At 34.9% G+C, this 17,661-nt stretch overlaps 1 protein-coding gene across 4 annotated transcripts; it reads left to right on the plus strand.

Annotated features, from left to right (window-relative positions):
• The first annotated feature begins 209 nt into the window (after positions 1-209).
• On the plus strand, positions 210-7,254 carry ZIGA4 (ARF GAP-like zinc finger-containing protein ZIGA4). Of its 4 annotated transcripts, none has more exons than XM_088489860.1 (14): positions 210-645; positions 1,175-1,236; positions 1,593-1,680; positions 1,769-1,830; positions 1,946-2,042; positions 2,507-2,780; positions 2,862-2,956; positions 3,580-4,251; positions 4,373-4,501; positions 4,603-4,719; positions 4,790-4,885; positions 5,484-5,613; positions 5,739-5,787; positions 6,667-7,254. In XM_088489860.1, the coding sequence occupies exons 1-14, from the start codon at positions 550-552 to the stop codon at positions 6,719-6,721; spliced, it is 2,022 nt and encodes a 673-aa protein (XP_088345986.1). In that variant the 5' UTR covers positions 210-549; the 3' UTR covers positions 6,722-7,254. The 4 variants fall into 4 exon arrangements, with proteins under 4 accessions (XP_088345986.1, XP_088345987.1, XP_088345984.1 ...); XM_088489861.1 differs by having other exon boundaries at positions 4,382-4,501; XM_088489858.1 differs by having other exon boundaries at positions 2,507-2,956.
• The last annotated feature ends 10,407 nt before the right edge of the window (positions 7,255-17,661 follow it).

Genomic DNA, 17,661 nt, shown 5'->3' on the forward strand with positions numbered 1-17,661 from the left:
AAAAAAAACACAAACAAAAAAGGTTGCAATTATTATTATTTAAAAAAAAAAGAAAAGAAAAAAAAGAAGTGGACATAAACGTTGGCACTTCCCGTTACACTCAAAAGTGGTCCCACCAAACACCAGTGGCTCTATTTTCGGGAGCACACAGTAGAAACTAGTCAACATGGTGACCATAAGAGTTAAATAATTTTATTTATTTATTTTTTAAATCGGTAAAACGAAAATGCATTTTCTTTTTCTTTTATTGGCCACTATTATTCAGTTGTTCTTGTCCAAAATCACAAAGCGTTTCTTCTCTTAAATTTCACAATAACTACACACTAACTTCATCTTCTTCCGGAAACTCTACAGTTTCAGATCGAACACTCAAATCTTCGACGCAACGTCGTCGTTTTCACTTCGCCGATTTCTCTTAACTTCAGAGAACACTGTACCTGAAAAAGGCTGCATCTTTTTTTATATATTTCCGGAGTGCAAAATAAAATTTCTTCGGTTGCAGTTACTTCTAGGGTTTCTCGCGTTCTTTAGCTGTGATTTTTTCGTGAAATGGCGACAAGAAAGGAAGAAGAGAGGAACGAGAAAATCATCAGAGGTCTCATGAAGCTTCCGCCCAATCGAAAATGCATCAACTGTAACAGTCTGGTGATTATTATTATTATTATTATTATTATTATTATTATTATTATTATTATTATTTGGCTATGTTTGGAATTAGCAAAGTGTCGCTTAATTATTATTTTTATTTTTATTTTTTTTGTTGCGTGTTTTCCTGTTCTATGCTGTGTGATTAATTCGAAGTTTTGAAACTTTTAGAAGCGTGATTGGTTGGAATTGAAGTGCTGGGAAGTTTAATTGAACCTTGAAGTTTTGCAGTTTTCTTAGATTTCCTTTATATTTAGATGAAATTAGCATCACAACTACTAATTTTGCTGAAGATGTGATTTGCTGAAGTCAGTGAAGTTGATTGATTTTTTCCTTCCCCTGAATTTGAGCCTGTAATTTCCCCCTTTCTTTGCATCCCATGAAGGGTTAAGTAATTTTATTTCCCAATTTCTGTGGATTCTAGACGATCTATGAACAGAAGTGCTCATGAAAGCTTTATCTTTCATATTACAAGATTAATTTCGACTTTAAATTCACCTTACTTGTACTTTAACAACCATTTGTGCAGGGCCCGCAATATGTTTGTACCAACTTTTGGACCTTCGTTTGCATGACTTGCAGTGGAATCCAGTGAGTTCCTTTTCATTGTTGTGAATATATTATGCTTTGTTTTCTCTTGGTGCAAGTTAAACATTTAGTCAAATCCAGAATCTTGAATTGTGCATAGCATTTCAGTAGGAGATAAGAGATTCCAAGTAATATTAATTACTTTCTTTTGGGTGGGTGCTTGGGTGGTGGGCTGCTGCTTTTTATTGAACAATTATACCCACCAATAACCTATAGCTTAATGGTAATAAATTATGTATATTCATTCAATCATACTTGGTATGGATTCTTTTTAATCATGAAATTCTCTTGGAGCTGAATTGGTGGTTATAATTGGTTATGGTGCATGGTTCTTAACTGTTTGTCTTTGTGCCATGCAGTCGTGAGTTTACCCATCGTGTGAAGTCTGTATCTATGGCAAAGTTCACATCACAGGAAGTTGATTCTCTTCAGAATGCGGGTAACCAGGTATAGTGTGCATTATCTTCTTTTGACATTTGGAGCTACATTTATTGTCTTCTCAAAGTGAGATTTATTCATGGCTATATCATTTCAGCGTGCACGGGAAATATATTTGAAAAATTGGGACTTCCAGAGGCAACGGCTGCCAGATAGCAGGTTTAATATGTTTTTGCTTTTTACTAAGGCTGCCAAATTAAAATGATATATTTACATATATGATTCTGAATATGGGAAGCTCATTATGTGACATAGTCATGTTTTTCTTTTGAAGCAATGTCGATAAAATAAGGGAGTTTATCAGGCACGTATACGTCGATCGAAGATATGCTGCAACCAAATCTTCTGACAAGCCTCCAAGAGATATGCAGGCAATCTATTCTTGCATATTTATTTGTCTATGCACAGCCATTTTCTTTAAGCTTATTTTTGCTTGAGTCTTATTTTAACTATAGTTTCTTTGTTTTTCCCCCCTCGAAACAAAGTTGCCAAGTTTTTGATGATATTTAATGGTGTAGAATATGTTTGATTGGTATGTTAACTACAAGGCATTCTTTTTTCCTGATAAATATTGAAGGGTGCTTTTATTTTATCTTATATTTAATTCAATTCTTAACATTGCATGAGAAGAAAAATATAAAAAGAAATTAATAATGGAGCCATATGGTTTTACTTTGTGTGTTTTGCTTATAAAACAAAAAGGACAGCCCGGTGCATAAGCATCTTGTGTTAATGCAGGGTCCAGTCTAGTTACTTGCCCTCATGCCCTGATAACATGAATTTGTTTCTTAATGTCAGTTTACGCAAAACATGTTATATTTGTCACTGAATGTAGAACCCTAGAATCAATGAAGATGATACACGGCGTGCTAGTTCTTATCACTCCTATTCACAAAGCCCTCCATATGATTACCAATACGAAGATCGACGGTATGGGAAACAAGCAGCTGCATTGACCAGGAAGCCTGGTTCAGATAAAGTTCGCTATGAAGGAAAGATGAGTAGTATTATCTATAGTCCTGGACGCTTCAGTGATCATGCCTATGAGGATAGATTTGCCAATGAGGGATCTGGTCCGAGAATTTCTGACTTTTCTGTGTCTAGTGGGGGTGAGCAATTCAAATCTGAGGTTCAGTCTCCCAACTTTCATAAGGATATTGGATTTCATAGTCCACCCTATCGGCATTCAGGTCACCATTCAAGTGAAGATGTCTGGGCTTTTGCAAGGAATACATCTCTGGAAACTAATGCTAAGAGAGATATGGAAGGAATTCGGCTTCCACAGGTTTGTTTCTCTTATTTTTACTTCTATGATGGATGCATTCAAAGATGTGTGTGCACTTTCAATATCCTAGTTTAAGCCCCAGTAGTTTATTTCGTATTCTATTCACCTTTTCACTTCTTTTGGTACCTTGTAAATGAAAAAGGTGCTAGATGTCTAATGTACTTCATAGTAGAAAATATTGATTCAGATAAATAGATTATTATCAGCTAGATTTCATCTTTCTTCGTTCATTTCCGTTCACTAATCAATTAACGAACCACAAATCTCAATTTACCCATAACACCGGTGGCTGGATATTTGGGATTAAGCTTAGCTGACTTGGTATTTTATTCTGCTCTAGGCACGTCAGACAATGTGTCTGCTTATTTCCCTCTGTGGTGTCTTCTTGATTTCTTGTTGATTAGACCTGTCTTGTTAATCTGAATATCATAAATAAGGATATATTGAAAAGTAGGTGCATTTTATTTTTAAGTTGGTGATGGACAAGTGAGTTTGTGTAATGTATTAATGTTTGTGTGAGCCTTTTTTATCTAAGTTCATGGTCCATGTGATCCTTTTTCAGCAGCATGCTGATTATATCTTTCTCTTAACACTGACGACATTAGTTTGTGCCTTTCCCTCAGAGGACTGCTTCACTGGGATCAATGGACAGCAACCTGTCATCTTTCAGATCTCACAATTCTGGTGGTTTAGTTGATTTTTTCTCTGAACCTGTCCAAGCTTTTGAACCGCTACAGACTAAAGTTTCTTGTGTTCCCCAACCACCTGGTCCAGCAGGTTCTACTAGCTCTGATATTTCCAACGCACCTGTTGCAGCAGAACCATCCATTGATCTTTTTCAGTTGCCAGGAGCACCCTCTCAGTCTACATCAGTGGATCTGTTTCAAGCATCTGTTTTGTCTGCAGTTCCATATTCCAATGAGAGTCAACCAACACAAACTTCCCAACCTTCATCAGTTGACTTTTTTGCAGACCTTTCTCAGCAGCCATCAACTGCAACCTCAGATGAAAAGTCATTGGAGTTATCTGCCCCTAAAAATGAAGGTTGGGCAACATTTGATATGCCTCAGTACACAGCATCTACTGCAAAAGTTGAAACTCCAGCAGTACTGCCATCAACTGCTGACACATTGCAGGACAGATTTGATCCATTCTTGAACTTGAATGGAGATATGCAATGGCCTTCATTTGAAACTTCTGGTGTTAGTGTTCCTTCTTCAGTTACATCTAATGTATGGCATGATGGTGCATGGAATGGAGAAGAACAAGTTTCTGTGACAGCAACAAGCACTCAAGTAAGTACTAGGAAGTTTGGTGCATAGCTGATTTTATATCATTGTGCTATACTCCTTGATAAATTACAAAATTGCTGACACTGCAATAAACCAAAACTTAAATAAGATTTCACATGTTGAGTCTGAACAGCCTTGGAGTGCATTTGAAGATTCTGTTACCCCGGCTTCTGCGGATGGCCTTAATCAGGGATTACAACTGCAAAATCTTCCATCAACTGATGATCAATATTTGGATTTAAGAGCTTCTGAGGTTGGTCTCCATATGGTGTTTACCATAATATTAGAGTTACTGTGTTAAAAATTAAAGAAATTCTGTATGTCTTTTCTCCTTAAAATTATATGTATAACCAGGGGTGCAATGAAGGTGGGATGCAAGGCATTGCCCCTATTGGCGGGTTTGATGATCATGAAATCTCATCAAATTTTAGTGGTGGCTCAGCATATCCTCCCTCTGCAATTCCTCCTATGGTTTGTGGGATTACTTCATATTTCGTCTATTTCAGTTTGCTTTAGCTTATCATTTTGTTATTCCTTTCAGGGAGAGAGTCAACCTAATGGAAACAGTCATAAATCAACTAATCCATTTGATTTTCTTGATGATGCTGATGTATCAGATGTAGAGCACGGTAATATGGTATGTCATGTAATGTGAATAGGGTATGGCTGATGATGTGTATATCACACTCAATAAACCAGTTTTAGTAACACTTGGTATTTCTGCATTTATTTGGGACACTCTTTTCATTTGGTATCACACTTTGGCACTAGTTTCTTAGTTTGATTAAGCATTTCTCTTCTGCTTTGTAAATATAATTAATTTCACCTCAATCTCAGGTTGCTGGTATTGAGTTTCTTCTGTATTTACATCTGTTGTTTTAGTCTGCCTATAGAAGTTGGTCAGCTGATTCGAATTCTGGATTTTTGTGCAAATGTGTGAATCATATATAATTTTTGTGTGTTATGACCATTCTTCTTTTACCTCTTTCCAGTGGGATAAGAACATGTATGATCAATGTTTAATGCTTTTATTTTGCTTTTTCACTTGATTGCATGATATATAATTCAGTACATTCATTTATTAGTTATGTCAATTTAGAACTGAGTAGTAACACTTCGTTGCTGCATAATTAAAAGATACAAATTTGACAATGTTATTTAAGGGATAGGAGACAGAAATTGTAAACTTGTTTCCAGTTTGCTGTAACCTATAATGTTTGCCATGTCACTTGCAGTTTCTTGATCTTAGCTCATTGCAAGCTGCTCTGCCCGATGCGCAGTTTCAACCCACTTTCCATAGTGGTATTGCCGAACCATGGCTTCCTCAAAATTCAGTTAACTCCTACATCTCCTCTGCTGGACAAGGTAGTCTTCCAAGACTAGTCATGCTGAGGTTTTAACACATTTTAAATGTGTATCATGAATTATAATTTACTTTATTTTTTCCCATCATTGTATTTTGAATTACTGATTTTGGTCCAATTACGCAGGTGGTGGTTTGACATTCTTGGCTGCTCAACCGCCAAGTTCTCAAATATCGTAAGTTGGCAAATATTCCCGGCTTCCTTTTTCCTGCCTTGAATATTTTGCTTGAGATTCTTTGTGATAGATGAATGTGTATATGCCTCATGCTTTATTCTTTGTGCTAAGATGTAAAATCTATTGGCATCTTGAACTTTAGTTATTGTCACCGTTGGAAGAGTATTTATGAATTTCTGATAGCACCTTCCATACCAAATCAGTCAAATACTGAGTCTGAGATACTGAAATTGAGGCTAGTAAATGCTATTGTCTTTGGTCCATGTCATGCAGATTCGACTAAGATTTTATGTTGATTGTCGAGGGCCTAGTGCAACCCTCCTCCTTTATGAGCTTGGGACCGGCTATATAACATGAGCTATGTAACATAGGCTAGTAAATTGTATCCAGAGGAAAACCTTCATTTAGTGGTCTTTTCTTAAATGGTTCATCCTTTATGGATATCCTTGAATATTTAAAAAATAATAATAATAATTACAGGGTATTGGCCACAAGATAGATTCCTCACTAACCCCGAAAGGGAAAGAAAACAAGGTCCACTAGTGGTTGTGAAGAGGCATTATTTGTTGCATGGCACTAAAGAAAAGATTGGGTGTGGTCCATTAGGATCCAGCTTTAGTAGATAAATGTGCATGTGATATAAAGTTGGAAGACTAGGCTATTGCAATGCTGTAAATCAAGTAATCTGCCCCGAGTGATTTTTGCTAAACAATTTTTTTTTTTAACCAAAACTAATTGATAATACAAAAAGCTACCATATTACATGGGAGGTAGGTTGCAGCATGAAGGTAGATTGGGAGAGGAAATTAATCTACATGTGTATTTTCGTAGGATTGAGTAATCACATTTTTGTTCATTGACTGAACTGCAAATTTGCAGGAATATCCAGACGCAGGAACCGGTTGCATCTTTTGGGGGAAATCCTTTTGCATAAGATTTGGCTGTAGAATGTAGCGTCAATCTTATAGAATTTGATGAATAGAGAAGCATAGTTAATTGTGAGAGATTTTAAATGCTTCTTATTTTCAGATTCGAATGATTGTTCAATTGTTTGATTACTTCCCACGGAAAGGAAGGCCTTGCAATATTCATAGTCCCAGCTATACACGGGCAATGCATCTGTATTTTTTGTAATTGATGGCATTGTAATTATAGTTCTTGATGTTTAATGTTCTGGCAGGTATTGAACGTGACATCAAAGTGGGTTTAGTACTTTAGTTCGAGACTTTTGAGGGTGTTTGACTTTGTAATTTTAGATGTAATTGTAATTGTAATTGTAATTTTGTGTTTTAAGAGCATCATTCCGTTGTGATGCTCATACCCATTCTATGTAGAATTGTAAGCTTGGTTAGGATAATCGGATTGAATTTATGTTGTTACATCTTCAAAGTACTCCTCTGGTTCTAAATAACCGTCTTGGAAGAAATCATATTTAAAAAAAATCAATTTGTTTGATTACGTGTTCAACTACATTGGTTTTTCTAATGTATTAATTTTTCCAACTGGATAGTTCTTTATTTATTTTAGTCGTTTGTGGTTGAACAATTAAATTTTCTTATGGATGATAGTTAAGACAATTATTATTATTTATTTAGTAATGATAACCTGTTTGTACCACGAGTGCCTTTGAAAATGTCTCATTATGGCCTGTTTGTAACATTCATGATGACGTTCAATCAACTATTTAAAGAAAGTTTGAATTAGTCATTATCATTATACGCATAAATTACATATGTATGGTCCATTAAGATACACGAGATTGCAAAATTATTATTAAGTAGTATAATTTGCGAAATAATTGATATGCATTTAAAAATACACAAACCACATATTGCAGACGTCAGCTAACTGCAAAGATGAGTATGCTGCTTATCCATCATGATTTAATTGGAACTTTGTGACTTATGTGTTATGTCAAAGCGTTTACGAAAGTTAGAACATCGAATTCATAATGAAAGAAAATAAAGTAGAATAAATAATTAGATACATTTCATCCTAATATATTCCTTAAATTATAAGATTCTATTGTAAAATAAATAAAAGATATACTAAATATAAAATAAAGATGTATAAATAGAAGACTCTAGTATTAATGTAATTAGCTCAATAGAAATTATTCATATATTTATAAGTAGTAACAAAAGAAAGAGAGAGAGAAACTATTCGTAGAAAATAAAGAGAGAGACGATTTTATTGATTGTGTGTATCCCCTCTTTGCCTCAGTACATGTATTTATAGGCACACAAAGTTTACATTTCAAACTTCATTTATTTCTTTCAACATAGGGAAAATGTGCCCTCATAAATGGGCATCCATCATCCTTATCCATCCTCGTCACAACACTCCCCTTTGGATGACCATTTAGGATTATTGCCTCGTTAAAACCTTACAAAAAAAAAAATCCAGTGGGAAAAAACCTTAGTGAAGGAAAAAGAGTACAATATCCTTTAGTGATGGGGACTGCCTCATTAAAAACCTTGTCAAGAAAAACCCAATGGGAAAAAAACCTGATCAAGGAAAAAAGAGTACAGTCTCCCCCTCTTGTTGACATCAGTTGATGTCTCGAAATCAGCGCATCCCAATCTCATGTACCAATCTTTCAAAGGAGGATTTTGGGAGTGACTTTGTAAATAAATATGCCAGATTGTCACTTGAGCGGATCTGTTGGACATCAATTGTCCCTTGATTTTGAAGATCATGAGTGAAGAAGAATTTGGGAGAAATATGCTTTCTTCTATCACCTTTGATATATCCGCCTTTAAGTTGAGCAATACATGTTGTATTATCTTCAAACAGGACAGTTGGAGCTATCTTCTGATTAATCAGTCCACATGATGACAGAATATATTGGATCACACTCCTGAGCCAAAAACACTCGCGACTTGCTTCATGTATCGCTAGTATTTCAGCATGATTAGAGGAGGTTGCTGCTATCGTCTGTTTCGTGGATCTCCATGATATAGCTGTACCACCATATGTGAATATGTATCCTGTTTGAGATCTCCCTTTATGTGGATCAGACAAATATCCAACATTTGCATAGCCAACTAATTGTGACTTGGATCCATAGGGATAAAACAATCCCATATCAACCGTTCCATGAAGATATCGAAAGATCTGTTTGATTCCACTCCAATGTCTTCTGGTTGGAGAGGAACTATATCTTACTAGTAAATTCACTGCGAATGATATGTCAGGTCGCGTATTATTGGCAAGATACATTAGCGCTCCAATGGCACTAAGATATGGTACTTCAGGACTAAGGATATCTTCATTTTCTTCTTTAGGACGGAATTGATCCTTTTTCACTTCCAAAGATCTTACGATCATTGGAGTACTTAATGGATGTGACTTATCCATATAAAATCTCTTCAAGATTTTCTCTATGTATGCCGCTTGATGAATAAAGATCCCAGTTTTTGTATGCTCGATCTGCAGGTCGAGACAAAATTTAGTCCTTCCAAGATCTTTCATCTCAAACTCTTTTTTCAGAGTTTTTATAATTGTTGGAATCTCTTCAGGAGTTCCAATGATATTTAAATCATCAACGTACACAGAAATTATAATGAACCCAGATGTAGATTTCTTTATGAAAACACATGGACAGATATCATCATTCTTGAATCCATTTTTGGTCAGATACTCAGTAAGACGATTATACCACATTTGTCCAGATTGCTTTAGACCGTATAATGATCTTTGCAATTTGACTGAGTATAACCCTTGCGAATATTCATTGGATGATTTAGATATTTTTAGTCCTTTAGGGACTTTCATATTGATATCCCGATCTAACGAGCCGTATAAGTAGGCTGTTACCACATCCATTAAATGCATATGCAGTTTATGATATGCAGATAAACTGACCAAATAACGTAATATTATCGTATCCACTACAGGGAAATACGTTTCTTCATAATCTATACTGGACCTTTGTGAAAAATCTTGTGCCACAAGTCGGGCTTTATAGCGCACAACTTCATTTTTCTCATTTCGTTTTCTCACAAATACCCATCGGTATCCAACAGGTTTTACATCTTCTGGTGTACGGACTATAGGTCCAAAGACTTCACGTTTTGTAACTGAGTCTAATTCAGCCTTCATGGCTTCTTCCAATTTTGGCCAATCATTTCTTTGTCGACATTCTTCGACTGATCTTGGCTCAAGATCCTTACTTTCATGCATGCTATTCAATGCCACATTATATGCAAATATTTCATTGACAATTGTCTTATTTCGGTCCCATTTCTCTCATGTAAAGACATAATTTATCGAGATCTCGTAATTTTCACAATTTTCAGGTACCTGAACGTCTTTTGGCATTATATCAGAATTTTGGACAACTGCAGGTGTCTTTACTATGTCTTTTTCAACAGGAATAATATTTACCTCTTTTCTCTTTCGAGAATTTTTATCTTTGGAACCGACAGGCCTGCCACGCTTCTGACATGTATTTGCTTTCAGTGGCTATTTGTCATACTAGGACATCAATTCGAATTGGGGCATTTTCTGCCCTACCACGCTTCTGGCGTGAATTTGCTTCAGTGGCTACTTGTCCTACTGGAACATCAATTCGAATTTGGGCATTTTTCGCTGGTATATAAGATTTGGTTATCCTCTTTGTATCGAAAAATGCATCAGGCAATTCATTTACTATTCTTTGCAAATGTATAATATTTTGAACTTCTAGTTCACATTGCCCTGATCGAGGATTTAAATGCATAAACGATGATGCATTCCAATTAAGTTCCTTTTTAGGAAGTTTATTCTCTCCTCCTAATGTTGAAAATTTTGATTCATCAAAATGATAATCCACAAACCGGGCTTTAAATACATCTCTGGTTTGTATCTCAAGATACCTCACTATAGAGGGAGAATCATATCCAACATATATCCCCAATTTTTTTTGGGGCCCCATTTTAGCGCGATTAGGTGGTGCAATGGGAACATATATCGCACACCCAAATATTCTTAAATGGGAGACATTTGGCTGCTGGCCAAAAGCTAATTGCATAGGAGAGAACTGATGGTAACTCGTTGGCCTCAAACGAATAAGTGTTGCGGCATGTAAAATAGCATGCCCCCAAACCAAAGTTGGGAGATTTGTTCTCATAAGCAAGGGTCTAGCAATCAATTGGAGGCGTTTAATAAGTGATTCTGCTAACCCATTTTGTGTGTGAACATAAGCTACTGGATGTTCAACACTTATTCCATTAGCCATACAATAAGCATCCAAAGCTTGGGAAGTAAATTCACCAGCATTATCAAGGAGAATTTCTTTGATTGGATTTTCTAGAAATTGTGCTTTTAATCGAATAATTTGAGCCAGTAATCTCGCAAACGTCAGGTTGCGAGAAGATAATAAGCACACATGTGACCATCTCGAAGATGCGTCTATCAAGACCATAAAATATCTAAAAGATCCACATGGTAGATGAATAGGTCCACATATATCACCTTGAATCCTTTCTAGGAATTCAGGGGACTCAAATCCAACCTTTACTGGTGATGCCCTTAAAATTAACTTTCCTTGAGAACATGCAGCACAACAAAATTCACTAGTTTTAAGAATCTTCTAGTTCTTTAGTGAATGTCCATGGGAGTTTTCAATAATTCTCCTCATCATGGTTGTTCTCAAATGACCCAATCTATCATGCCAAGTTATGAATTCATTTGGACTAGTAAACTTCTGGTTTACAATGGCATGTGATTCAATTGCACTAATCATGGTATAATATAACCCAGATGAAAGTGAGGGTAATTTTTCTAATATAACTTTCTTATTTGAATCATGAGTTGTGATACATAAGTACTCATGATTTTTCTCATTCATTGTCTCAACATGATATCCATTTCGGCGAATATCTTTGAAACTCAACAAGTTCCTCAGAGACTTGGTAGATAATAGTGCATTATTTATTACAAATTTTGTTCCTTCAGGTAACAAAATTATAGCTCTTCCAGAGCCTTCTATCACATTGTCCGAGCCAATAATAGTATTAACATATTGTTCTTTTGACATAAGATGGGTAAAATATATAGTGCTTTTAAGAATAGTGTGCGAACTTGCACTATCCGCAAGGCAAATATCTTCAGAATATGTCCTTGCCATTTTTCTTCAAAGACAAATGATAATAACAATAAAATGAGTAGAAGTACATGCACAGTAAAATTATTCACATGAATACTTAACAAACACATACACATATCAAACTATTCCATCATTGATCAAATAGCCAATATTTCCTTCAGAATCCTTAAAGAAATTAGATACATCATAATGAGTGGTGGAATTTTCATCATTTGAAACAAAATTTTCTTCCTTTCCTTTGTTATCCCTTTTCAAGGATGCTTGATAAAGATCAACTAGGTGCCTTGGGGTACGACAGGTACGTGACCAATGGCCCTTTCCACCACAACGGAAGCATTTATCCTCAATTGATTTACTTCTTTCTTTATCCCACTTCTGGTGAGATCCTTTCTTGTGAACATAATTCATTTTCCTTTCATAAATTTTCTTGCTATCAAAATCTTGCCATTTACTTCAGGAAATGGGGCGGCGCCAACTGGGCGCGCTTCATGATTCCTTAAAAGTAATTCATTGTTGCGTTCAGCAACAAGAAAGCAAGAAATTAACTCGGAATATTTTTAAATTTTTTTTCGATACTGCTGCTGCAGGAGCACATTCGAGACATGGAAGATCGAGAAAGTTTTTATCTAACATATCGGGTTTGAGAAAGTGTCACATGATTGTACCTTTCTTCAAGGCCTTTCCACATATCTGCATGATCTTTTAATGTGGGATATTCATTTTTCAATCATACGTCAAGATGACGACGAAGAAAAATCATGACTTTGACTTTATCCTTCTGGGATGTACTATTTTCAGCCTCAATGGTATCTCCAAGATCCATTGAATCCAGATGGATTTTAACATCAAGTATCTATGATAAATAATTGTTTTCAGATATATCAAAAGCATTATACTGGAGTCTTCCTAAAATTTGATCAGAGTCTCGTGCTGATAACGTATTGTAAAATAAATAAAAGATATACTAAATATAAAATAAAGACGTATAAATAGAAGACTCTATATTAATGTAATTAGCTCAATAGAAATTATTCATATATTTATAAGTAGTAACAAAAGAAAGAGAGAGAGAGAGAAACTATTCGTAGAGAATAAAGAGAGAGAAGATTTTATTGATTGTGTGTATCCCCTCTTTGTCTCAGTACATGTATTTATAGGCACACAAAGTTTACATTTCAAACTTCATTTATTTCTTTTAACATAGAAAAAATGTGCCCTCATAAATGAGCATCCATCATCTTTATCCATCCTCGTCACAACAGATTCCAATTATTTAAGGGTTTTTTTAATGAGGAATGCTAGGTGGCCAGCAACTTTTGTGATTTGTAGCCATCAAATAGCTATCAATAATAGTTTTAATGATGTGAAATTGGTGTGAGATTTCATCCAATAGCTCATTTTTTTTTTTGCTAGTTACATACTGGCCAAAATTTAACAAAGTTGCTGGCTCCCTAAACTTTTCCTTTTTTAATTCATATCAGCTGTTTCCTAAAATTTTTCCCCTATAAACGCCTCCAGTTTCGATCTTATCAGGTAGAATATTAATTCCATAAGTATGATATTTTCCCCTATAATTATGATGTTATCTATAATATATATACGTCTCTTGAGATGTACACAAGTTTCTGAATCATCATGTGCTGCTTATATTCATGACTTAGTAGCTAAAGAAAAAACATGATTAATAAAACGACAAGATTAAAACATCATGATCATAAATTCATAATCAAAGAAATGAACAAATTAACCAAAAGTGAGTAAATAGTAGTTAGACATATTCCATCTTCGTAATTTTCTTAGATGAGATCTCATTTCCATCTTCATATATTGTTTTTATAAGATTTTAGGAAAATTTTAATTCAATATTTATGTTTATTCTTATACTTCTAATATGGTATTTATTAAACAATTTTCACTTTACATACCTTCCATCAAATATTATAAATAATTAAATATTTACATTATAAATAAAATATTAAATAAACTTATCTTAGTAATTAAATTAACTCCGTCTATGCTACACCTATAGTATATAGCCGGTCCCAAATCCGGATAAAGGAGAAGGGTTGTGTTAGGCATTCGACAGCCAACATAAAAACTTAGTCGAATTTTCATGACATGGATCAAAGACGTTATTGCACTAAAGCTAGGTCGTTGCCCGGAAGCAACGCGTTGTATGGCTCGTGTACAATGTCAAATGAGCAAGAGCTGCTGCATCGGTGCCCAGGTGTAGTGTTAAATGAGTAAGGGTTCCCGCATTTTCGTGAATGGACGAGGGTAAATAAGTTAGTTCACAAAGAAAAATGTATAGGTAAAGGTCGGAGCGACAGAAAGTTGAAATTTAGGACATGGAACATAGACACTCTAACAGGAAAATCCATGGAGGTGGTGGATACCATGACAAGGAGGAAGATTAATATCATGTTCCTACAAGAAACAAAATGAGTTGGTGCGAAGGCTAAGGAGTTGGATACTTTCAGCTTCAAACTTTGGTATACAGAAAAGGTGAAGAATAAGAATGGGGTAGGTATTATTGTGGATAAGCAGTAGAAGAAGGACATAGTGGATGTCAAGAGGGTGGGAGATTGGACCATCTTTATTAAACTTGTGGTGGAAGGAGGTACTTTTCATGTGATTAGCTCCTATCCACAGCAAGTGAGTTCGGACGAGCAACACAAGATAAGGTTTTAGGAGGATCTAGAGAGTTTGGTCCAAGACATTCGGGAGATAATATTTTCTTAGAAGGAGATTTAAATAGCCATGTTGGAAGAAAAGTTATTGGATATGAAAGTTTTCACGGGAGCTATGGTTTTGCGGAGGTCAATACCGAAGATAAAATTATTTTGGACTTTTCCTTAACTTTTGATCTTCTCATCGCAAATATATGTTTTAAAAAGAGAGATGAACTTCTTATAATCTATAGGAGTGGAATGACAAGCTCTCAAATTGACTTCTTCTTGTTGAGGAGAGTCGACCGAAAATTTTGTATTAATTGTAAAATTATTCCAAAAGAGAGTTTAACAACACAACATAGAATGCTCTTAATGAATTTTCACGTTGAGTAAAAGTTGAGAAAAAGACATCATATGAAGAACCCAAGGACGAGATGATGGAGGATGAAAGGTAAAGAACAAATAAACTTCCTAAGATGGGTAGAAAAAGAGTCAAAGTGGGATGGAGATGGAAGCGCGGAGGAAATGTGGAGGGAGATAGTAGAAGTTATTAGAAGAACAACAAAAGAAAGTTTTGGTGAATCTAGAGGGATATGACCAAGAGACAAGAAGTCCTGGTGGTAGAATACGAGTGTACAAGAAAAGATAAAGGCAAAAAGGGAGTGCTTTATTGAGTAGTCTTTGTATCGCAATGCAGATAATTAGGAAAAATATAAGGTGGCTAAGAAAGAGACAAAAGTGGCTGTAAGTGAAGCAAGAAAAGAGCATATGAGGATCTCTATCAATCTTTTGGCATGAAGGAAAGAGAAAAAAGTATATATAAAATCATAAAGAGCCGTGAAAGAAGAACGAGAGATTTGGATCAGGTTAAGTGCATAAAAGATAAAGACGGAGAGGTTTTGGCTCAAGAGAAGAAGATCAATAAAAAGTAGAAGATCTAATTCTACGAGTTATTTAATGAAAGACAGAAGACTCTTCCGAGTCTTGGTCTGTTATGCACGAGGGAAGAAGATCAAAACTTCGACTACTATCGAAGAATTCGAGACTTTGAGGTAAAAGAGGCTTTAAAGCGGATGAAAAATGGCAGGGCAGTAGGATCTCGATAATATTCCGATTGAAGTTTGGAAGGACCTTGGAGAGAAAGGCATCAGTTGGTTAACCAAGTTTTTTAATGAGATTTTAAGGTCAAAGAAAATGCCATATGAGTGGAGAAAGAGTACCTTGGTACCTATCTGCAAGAATAAAGGGGATATACAAAGTTGTGAAAACTATAAAGGGATCAAACTCATGAGCCATACCATGAAGTTATGGGAAATGGTGATAGAACGGAGGCTAAGACAAAAGACACAAGTAACAGAGAATCAATTTAGTTTTATGCCAGGCAGATCCACCACTGAAACGATATACCTATTAAGAAGGATGACGCAGATGTATCGTAGTAATAAAAAGGATCTACATGTAGTATTTATTAATTTGGAAAAAGTGTATGATAGGGTGCAAAGGGAGGTCTTATGGAAGATTTTGGAAAGGAAGAGAGTAAGGATAACATATATTCGTGCAATTAAGGACATGTATGATGGAGTTAAAACTAGTGTGAAGACTCATCAAGGTGGTGTGACAGTGAAATTTTCTATTGGTATAAGATTACACTAGGGATCATTCTTAAGTCTATACTTTTTCACATTAGTCTTAGAAGTACTTACAGAGCATATCCAAGAGCTTGTGTCATGGTGCATGCTTTTTGCCGATGATATCGTCCTTATGGGAGAGTTAAGGGAAGACCTAAATAAGAAGTTGGATTTATGGAGAGAAGCTCTAGAAGTGTATGATCTGCGCATAAGCCGTAGCAAGACGGAACATATGGAATGTAAATTCGGCCGCCGAAGGAAAAACCCTAATACAGAGGTAAAAATTGGAAAAAACATCCTACGAAAAGTTAAAAATTTTAAGTATCTTGGGTACATCGTGCCGAATAATGAAAAGATGGAACATGATGTAAATCATAGGAACCAAGCAAGTTGGTCAAAATGGCAGAGTGCATCTGGTTTTATATGTGACAAAAATATACTTTTAAAACTTAAAGGTAAATTCTATCGCACTGTTATCAGACGACTATACTTTATGGTATAGAGTTTTAGGCGGCCAAAGAGGAGCACGAACATAAGTTAAGTGTGGCAGAGATGAAGATGTTGAGATGAATGAGTGGTCATACGCAATTGGATAGAGCACCCAGTTAGGAAGGTGGATGAGATGGAAGATGAACAAAGGGTGAAAGGCAGAGAAAGACCTAAGAAGACTTTTTTTTTTGTTGCCCACGGTATCTCCAACCTGACAAAAGTCAAGGACTAATTCGTCGCAGATCTAAGTTCCATTTAAGGGTCTGTCGCTGGCTAATAAGTTGTTACATACACAAGGCGGGATTCGAATCTCCGACACTTACTTAAGCGGACGAGTGAGCTGACCACTCGACCAACCTAATTGATTAGTGGGACAAGACTTTATTATTGTTGTTGTATCTTAGTAATTAAATTCCTAATAAATTTTTTATTTCAGAGTTTTCAATTAGAATATAATTAAAGAGTAAATAACTAAAGCAATAAATAAAAAAATGTTAGAAAAAGACCAGCATAATTTATTATTTTTGTTTAATAATTAGTTAATAATATTTAAAAGAATAAGTTAAAAATATATTATTAAATTATTAGACTGAAGAAATTAAACTGATAACTAAATATACTTGCAAAAAATAATAAATTTTATTAATTTTTAAATATTTTTTAACAAAATATTATAAATTAGCAAGTAATAATATAATATTATTACTATTTATTAATATAATTTGGCTAACGCCTATCCTGTTGTTAAAATGATTAGTAGTAAAATTTTTTAGTTTTTTGACTTTAATAAATATATAATAAATATACTGAAAACTAAATTTTATATATTTTTTATAAAAAATTTCAATTGATAATCTTAGCGTGTTTTTAAAATATACGTTAACTAAATTATAATTGATATACAATCTATTATTGCTATTTTACTTTATGGGGTCCCATTCCTATTCCCAATTTCCCATTTTTAATCCATGAGCCATGCGTGGTACCCTTTTCT

Source organism: Arachis ipaensis, chromosome B6 (assembly GCF_059453495.1).
Source record: "Arachis ipaensis isolate K30076 ecotype BB chromosome B6, ASM5945349v1, whole genome shotgun sequence".
Classification (NCBI taxonomy): Eukaryota; Viridiplantae; Streptophyta; class Magnoliopsida; order Fabales; family Fabaceae; genus Arachis; species Arachis ipaensis.

What these genes read in the sequence shown, in the direction of transcription:
- ZIGA4 (XM_088489858.1), top strand. Translation starts at nt 550, where the DNA reads ATGGCGACAAGAAAGGAAGAAGAGAGGAACGAGAAAATCATCAGAGGT. An exon ending in TGGATTTAAGAGCTTCTGAG is followed by an intron (nt 4,502 to 4,602) that starts GTTGGTCTCCAT and finishes ATGTATAACCAG; the next exon opens with GGGTGCAATGAAGGTGGGAT. An exon ending in ATGTAGAGCACGGTAATATG is followed by an intron (nt 4,886 to 5,483) that starts GTATGTCATGTA and finishes TGTCACTTGCAG; the next exon opens with TTTCTTGATCTTAGCTCATT.